The sequence below is a fragment of the Borostomias antarcticus genome (genome assembly GCF_949987555.1).
Source record: "Borostomias antarcticus genome assembly, chromosome: 10".
NCBI classification, from domain to species: domain Eukaryota; kingdom Metazoa; phylum Chordata; class Actinopteri; order Stomiiformes; family Stomiidae; genus Borostomias; species Borostomias antarcticus.
In genome coordinates, this window is record NC_140243.1 from 2,314,626 (window position 1) to 2,322,125 (window position 7,500).

Here is a 7,500-nt window from a genome sequence, read left to right on the forward strand (position 1 = left end):
TCTAAACACAAATTAATGAAAGTTTAGAAGTGAGTACATCATTAATAACTCATTAACTAACAGTTTGTGAATGATCTATTAACTATTTATAAGGTAGTTATTCTAAAGTGTTACCGATTTATCATGTCACCATTTGAGATAAAGAAAAACAACCTTCTTTACAAGCTTTGTAGCTCCAGCCTGCTCTGCAAATGAATTTCACTGAGTCGCCTACTGACATCCACCACTATATCTCCCCCAAAGCAACATTAACATTGCAATGATATTTATTTCAACAATATCATTATCGGGCTCTGTCTGTAATTTACACTCTTCAGTGTTCGCAAACAATATTCTTGCCAATATTAATTTGTAATGACTCTTAAAGGCAGCCCTACAAAGTTTGTATTAGGTTTCTTATTGTTATTGAGGTATATATATATATATATATATATTGAAATAAAGCTTTGATTGATTGATTGATTGATTGATTGATTGATTGATTGATTGATTGATTGATTGATTGATTGATTGATTGATCGATTGATTGATGTGGTTACATACTGTTTGACCTTGATCTTCATCCTCCATTCTTCCAAGCTAAGAACTTTAACCGTACTGCCCGGTGGCTACGTGCTGAAGTCTGTCAGTGTGGAGTCCCGGGTTCTAATCCCAACCAAGCTCTCCTTTAGGCGCACGTAGCTCAGGAGGTAGAGCGGCCGACTGGGGCCCCTGTTGGATCCCAGCTTCCGGAGTGTGCCAAAGTGTCCTTGAGGAAGACACTGAGCCCCAAAATCGCTCGTGCAGCACGTTGGCGCAGTACCTAGTACTGTCGCCTCACAGCAAGAACGTCTCTGGGTCTTTCTATGCGGAGTTTGCATGTTCCTCCCCGTGTTCGCAAGGGTTTCCCCCATAAAGAACCCAATACGAAAAACATGCCGAAGAACCGACTGCTAAAGCTGTCCGTCCCTGGCGAAGACGGACAGGAGCATTTGATTGGCCCCCCGGGCGCGTCCCAGCATGCACGCTGCCTACTGTCTGCTCCCAGCTGCCCTTGGGGGAAGGAGGTCAGGATGGTTAGAGCAGAGAGAAGTTTCATCGGTGGATGCTCTAGCCACTGTGTGTGTGTTTCGCCGCCTCCCACTGTGTTGACAAATAAATATGTTTGTTTTGTTTGTTTTTTGGCTGCACTTACAAGGCTTCACCTGGCCACTGGCCAACGTGATTTGATTGACTAAAAGCTTTAACAATTTCTGAGCTGCACCCACCCAACGCGATTTGATTGGCTAAAAACTTTAATAATTTCCAAGCTGCACCCGCCAAAAGCAATTTTATTGGCTAAAAACTTGTCCAAGCTGACGATGACTGGGATGTACTGTACAGTCAGGTCACTAACTCTTGACAAATGTATTTATTGTGAGTCACTTTGGATTAAAAAAAAAAAAAGTCTAAGAACTAAATGACTAAAATGTAAAAATGTAAACACGCACACACACACACACACACAGACATGCGCATGTACTGTAGGAGCTGACCTGAGATGAGGTTGTGCAGCCTGTTGAAGGGTTTGGGGGGCAACGCTGGGGGCTGCTTGTGGAGCGTTGGCGGTTTGGGGTGTGATGACTCTGCTCCATTGCCTGGATACAACATGGACTTTTTAGTGGGTGGGGCCTGGCTAGTCCTCTGGGTCTGCTCCGCAGGACACGCCCCCTCTCCACACATCTGGAACTCAACTGTGCCTGAGGGGGAAAGAATGAGCCAGAGATCATCTCCCAGTAGGAGTAGTGTTGTAGTCAAGACCACCTAATCAATCAAATCAATCAAAGCTTTATTTGTATAGCGCATTTCATACCCAGAGGCAACACAATGCGCTTTACAGAGAACAAGGGAGGTGGGCATACGACCCACTCTCTACATATTCCAGAGGGAAGCAAAAAAACAGTAATCACCCGGGGGCCAGATAAGTGAGCTGTAAAAATTCTTCCCTGACCCCTCTCAACAAGGCGATCGAGCAAGCTCCAGGAGTATGTTTGTCTACCGGCTAAGAACATTTATTAAGCAATACATTACATTAAATTACATTTTAGAGTAACCTAAACCAAAACCAAGTCAAGACCAAGACCTGAGTGTATCGAGACCAAGTCAAGACCAAGACTTTGACGGGGTGAGACCAAATAAGACAATGAACAACTGAACGATCTTCCGCATTGGAGGTCTTGATATAATAAAATTTAATAAAAACCTGACCAAGACCGAGTAAAAATGTGGTCTATTTCGAGACCAAGTCCTTCAAAAAGTGGTCTCGAGCACTACAACACTAAGTGGGAGGGGCCAAGGGGATGGGCCGAGAGACGAGCGGCGTAGTCAATACCTAAGGATGAAGCAGCACCATCCATGAGCTCAGCTCCATCACAGCCCGACGAGTCGGACCCCAACACGGGAGAACGACCGTTCTCCAGCTTCCCCTCCTCCAGCGAGGCCGGCCCCGCCCCGTCTGCAGACCGGAGGGAGAGAAGAGAGAGAGAGAGAGAGAGAGAGAGATGGAAAGAGTAAGATTACGACGGACATAAACGAGGCAGCGATGGCAGTCCTGCACGCGTTCCGCGCTCCCGTTCTCCTCCCTTCTGGCTCGTGACCTCTCACCTTTGTCGTAGACCTCTTTCAGCAGTCCTCTCTTGATAAGCTCCTCCCTGCTCTGGCGCGTGGACATCTTTCTCTCCAGCACTGCGGGGAGACACGGGCACAGTAAATAAGAGTCCGCACACTGTAGCTCCCATAAAGATTATTTATGGACAAAAAAATATATGAGTGACGTTTCGAGCGACAACGCTCTTCCTCAGACAGCCTGTTAAAAAATACTATTTTCTTTGATACATATGCTTTTTTAGTCCAGCACCTGCCTTATTAATTCATTTGGGATGTGCGCGACCCACTTCTGATTTGGAGACACGGGCACGGGACACGAGGATTCATTTAACTTGTGTATCTTGGGCCTATGCAACACTGTAGGCTTGGTCTACTCTGCAGGCTCATTGATCTCTATCTGAATTACATTTTATGGATTGCCTTATCAATAAATCAATATATCAATATCAATATTTGGCCCACATGTTTGTTGATTGAAAACTGTCTGGTTTGGGATGTGCAAAGCCTGTACAACTGAACCATATCTGATTCATAACAGAACTCCAGTGATGGCATATGGTTAGCGGAACAATCAACATGTATGGGGTGAGAAAATGTGTGTGTGTGTGTGAGAGAGATGTTAATATTATTATTATTATTAATAAGAGATGGATGTTTATGCATGTAGAGGAGGCATATCGACAGCTGGCAACCAACCTTGAGATTAGAAATATAAGAGGGCATCCCACTGGTGTGTGTGTGTGTGTGTGTGTGTGTGCATTTGCCCACGTGTGTGTGTGTGTGTGTGTGTGTGTGTGTGTGTGTGTGTGCATGTGCGGGAATCAGAAAACTTTATAAAGGCTTGATTTCTTCATCCAAACCATTTCCTGTCGCTTTCTGGTTCAGACCACCTTACATAACAACATAGACATTATGTCAGACATTACACATCCCTCAAGAGGAACCTTTTGTTAATTAAAGCAGAGACCATGTAGCTGGAACACTGGAAACATCCATCTAGGGCCAAAGTGGATCTACTGGGAATTTAACTCCTTCCCAGATGTTGTCTGTGTCTCAGATGAATAATGTTCTGCAGCATTAATTGGGTTTGATTTTAACTGAGGGACACAGGTATATATATATCTTTTTTTATTATTATTTTAACAAAGGCTTGTCTGAATATACTGCCTAACAACAACTACAGCACACACACACACACACACACACACACACACACACACACACACACACACACACACACACACACACACACACACACACACACACACACACACACACACACACAAGCGAGGACTGCTGGCTTGGATTCTTGGGAAGTCTTACCAGCAGATGTCTGTTTGAACTTCTCACTCTTCTTCTTCCTCCATTTCCATGGCTTGAGGAGACGCCCCAGAGTAGCGAACTTGCTCCGCCGGCGAATGGGAGGGGTGTGTGTGCCGGGGACCAGCGAATCAGAGCGCATCGCTGCCAGTCGTTCAACCTCCTCAGCTGTAAAAAAAAATAAAATAAAATAAGAGTCAAGAAAATACAGCATGCACCTTCAAGCAGTGTGCTGCAGGTAAGCATGCACTCCACTGAAGTAAACATGAGATAATGACTGCCTTCAACAGTGTTGTCTGTAGATGCATTTTTCCTTAGATATTTTTTAGGGCTTTTCAGCTTTTAATGTTATAGGACAGTGTAGAGAGAGAGGAAATGTGGGAGAGAGAGAGGGGAGGACATGCGGCACAGGATCGAGCGGACCCGAATCCGGAATCCGGAATCCGGAATCGAACCCGGGTCCGCCGCGCGAAGGACTAGCCTTCATATGGTGCGCGCCTTACCCGGTGTGCTACCGGGGCGCCCCGTGTCTGTAGATGCATGCTTTGGAGAGAAGGTCCTTATTCATCCACGGCCATCCAGCTTTGCCTCTCCTGTCCACTCCCCCGTCACATCGCTCTGACCTCACATCTGCAGGCAGCCCTTCTAAGCCAGATGTTGGGGTGTTTTAAAGGCAGGCAGCCCTTCTGAGCCAGATGTTGGGGTGTTTTAAAGGCAGGCAGCCCTTCTAAACCCGATGTTGGCGTGTTTTAAAGGCAGGCAGCTGCAGTGGGCGCCATGCGTGCAGCTAGCTGTCCTTACTTCCATTTTCAAACAGCATTTTTCCTATTACAGTACATACACAGGCCTTCGTGTTCAGGCGGATTCGGAAACAGGGCACGATGCCCATGTCAAGGGCAGCGGAAAAATGCATTAGAGGTCTGGGCGCACACACACACACACACACACACACACACACACACACTTAAAAGGGAGAGGGCAGAGGCAATGGAGAATGTGCCAGGAGAGGATGACGGTTGGTGTGGAAGATGAACCAGTGCAAAAGGTGCAGATAGTAGCCTCAGAACAGAACAGCCCAGCACACAGAATCCTAATAAACACCTCTAATATTACCACACACCTCTAATATTACCACACACCTCTAATATTACCACACACTGGTCTTAGGTTTCACACATGCTGAGACCAGATGGTTTGTGAGTACTACTCCTGGCAAGATGCTGTAGGCACACTGTAGTATCAAAGAGTATCATAATCAGAAACATTCATTTAAAGAACATCTATTGAGAAGATAGCAGGGAGTGTCTCAGAGGTCTGCCCGGTTCCTCCCCCTGAAGGTTTTCCGGGATACCGGCTCCCGCTGATTGAATCACCGGCTAATATCGTAGGACTTCAGCCAGATCCGTCAGGGACAACAGCTTCACGTTATCTTGGTGGATCAATAACCAACCCGACAGAAACGCTGGACACTGCTGTACCAAACGTCATAGATTAGCAATAATATAGGCTATCTTATTCTCACATCAGCATTTCTTGGGAGAAGCCACGTGAGTTGAACATGGATATATAGTGGTGGGCCAGCCGCCACCACAAACCACATTCAATAGTATAAAAGAAAATGATAGATTTATGTTTTGTCCAAAGATTGTTGTGAATTGCCACCCGCTACCTAACCAGTTCGGATCATCATTTCAAAATCCTTGTGCCCGCAGGCCACAGCCCAAATCCCGCCCATCCTAACAGAAGTCCACGGTAGCGCATATGTTCCCAGGGGCGACCAGGGGTCTCATTTATCAAAGACCGTGTAAAAGAAGGCGTACCTCAATGATAAATGAGACCCCAGGCATGGAGCAAGGGAGCGGTCAGAGGGATGCCAACGTGAAACGAAAAAAAAAAATCCTCATTTGCAAAACTCTATAGGCTCCTCTCTCCGCATCTGCTCACCTTCCCGTGGGTCGGCTCCTCGGCAGTTGCTGCATATGTGCTTGATCTCTTTACCAATCTGGCAATGGATTATGAACGGCATGTTGTTGTTGTTTGCCGTGGGTTGTTGTTGTTGCTGCTGCTCGCCTTTGCTGCGGGACTTCATCCGTACCAAGCAAAACGCTCTCCTCTTCCTCGGTTTCTCCTCGGACATGGCTGGAGAGATGCGTTCTTTCCTAGATTCCGACTCGTACCAGGAGCTGAAACCAGCGCTTCCACGACCCGCCATGGTTGCAGTTGCCAGCTGCAGAGACCCGTTTATCCATTCGCCCTCGGATGGTGGGTTTGGAAACGGTCTGGTACTGGGGCGACTATGCTGGAGACCCCCCAGACCTATCAAAATTGGCCAATCCTGAGCAAGCAAATCGCGCTCTTTGCGCATGGACGTCAGGACTCACGGATCTTCAGCCCCACCTTTCACTTGTATTATGGCATAGATTCGGAATCAGCCTACATTTGCCCGCCTAAAGCTTTATTACCTGATGTGGCTTATTGTGTTGTAAGCAATGTCCCCTATATAATAAACATAATGTCTGTGTGCGCCCCTGCTAGAGCGTGCACACATTGACAAATACGCACAAAGATAATTTCTCGGAATTATTATGACTATGATTATTATTGTTGTTATTATTGATATTGTTATTATTATTAATAATAATAATAATAATCATAATAAATCATTGTATACATTTAGTTGAAGTGAACCACAATGCTCTACTGACCCCTATTGGTCTGCCTGACCCCCATCTTTGAGGGTGGGGGGTCATAACCGTCAGCTATAGTAACACAAACATTAAAATAACACAAAACATATCTACGACCCCCTAGTCTAGTCTATATGTTACTAAAACACCAACACATTCAAACACCACTAGACTGAATGGCGCTAAGCCGAAATCAATCGGAAAGCCTCGTCTCCATCCATCCTCTGGTTCATACTGCGCTGTAACAATCTGTAGTTACACTCTGTTACCTACAGGGGGCGATGGCTAATAAGAACCGTGACGGAGGCGCTGTGTCTCTCTCTCTCTGGGCTGAAAAGAGGCGATAGCCAGTCAGAGAAGCACATTCACACAAAGCTCTCTCCCTCCCTCCTTCTCTCTCTCTCTCTCTCTCTCTCTCTCTCTCTCTCTCTCTCTCCCTCTCTCTCTCTCTCTCTCTCTCTCTCTCCCTCTCTCTCTCTCTCTCTCTCTCTCTCAGACCTAGTCAACATGCGGGTGCAGCAGTCAGAGGTAGTCAGGATGAGTAATCATCATCATAGTTGATTCTGATTCTGTAATCCCCCATTGAAAAGGTCAGATGTGAGGCCTCACAACGGATTTAATTAGACTGAGCGTGTCTGTATGTCTGTGTGTGTCCAAGGGTACGCAAATGTATGTTTTAGTGTCTATATGTAGGTGTACACAGATGTGTACGCGTGTATGTGCACGTATGTGTATGAGATTAGCCCCCCATGCTGACCGTGAAGCAGACCCGACTCACAGAGCCCTTTAAAAGTAGACAGAGACAAACGCCAACACCATCCCACTCAGAGAAGAAGCTGCAGGACATGTCTCTCTCTCTCTCTATCTC

At 46.2% G+C, this 7,500-nt stretch overlaps 1 protein-coding gene across 1 annotated transcript in view; it reads right to left on the minus strand.

Moving 5' to 3' along the window:
• phactr1 (phosphatase and actin regulator 1) overlaps nt 1–4,102 on the minus strand; it is a 15,528-nt gene extending 11,426 nt beyond the window's left edge. Inside the window, exons 1-4 of the mRNA XM_084445156.1 lie at nt 3,949–4,102; nt 2,623–2,703; nt 2,351–2,473; nt 1,515–1,718 (exon numbers count right to left, since the gene is read on the minus strand). Of these exons, the coding sequence (XP_084301282.1) occupies nt 1,515–1,718; nt 2,351–2,473; nt 2,623–2,703; nt 3,949–4,087 (547 nt within the window). The 5' untranslated portion in view covers nt 4,088–4,102. The remainder of the gene's footprint in view (nt 1–1,514; nt 1,719–2,350; nt 2,474–2,622; nt 2,704–3,948) is intronic.
• Between the last annotated feature and the right edge of the window lie 3,398 nt (nt 4,103–7,500).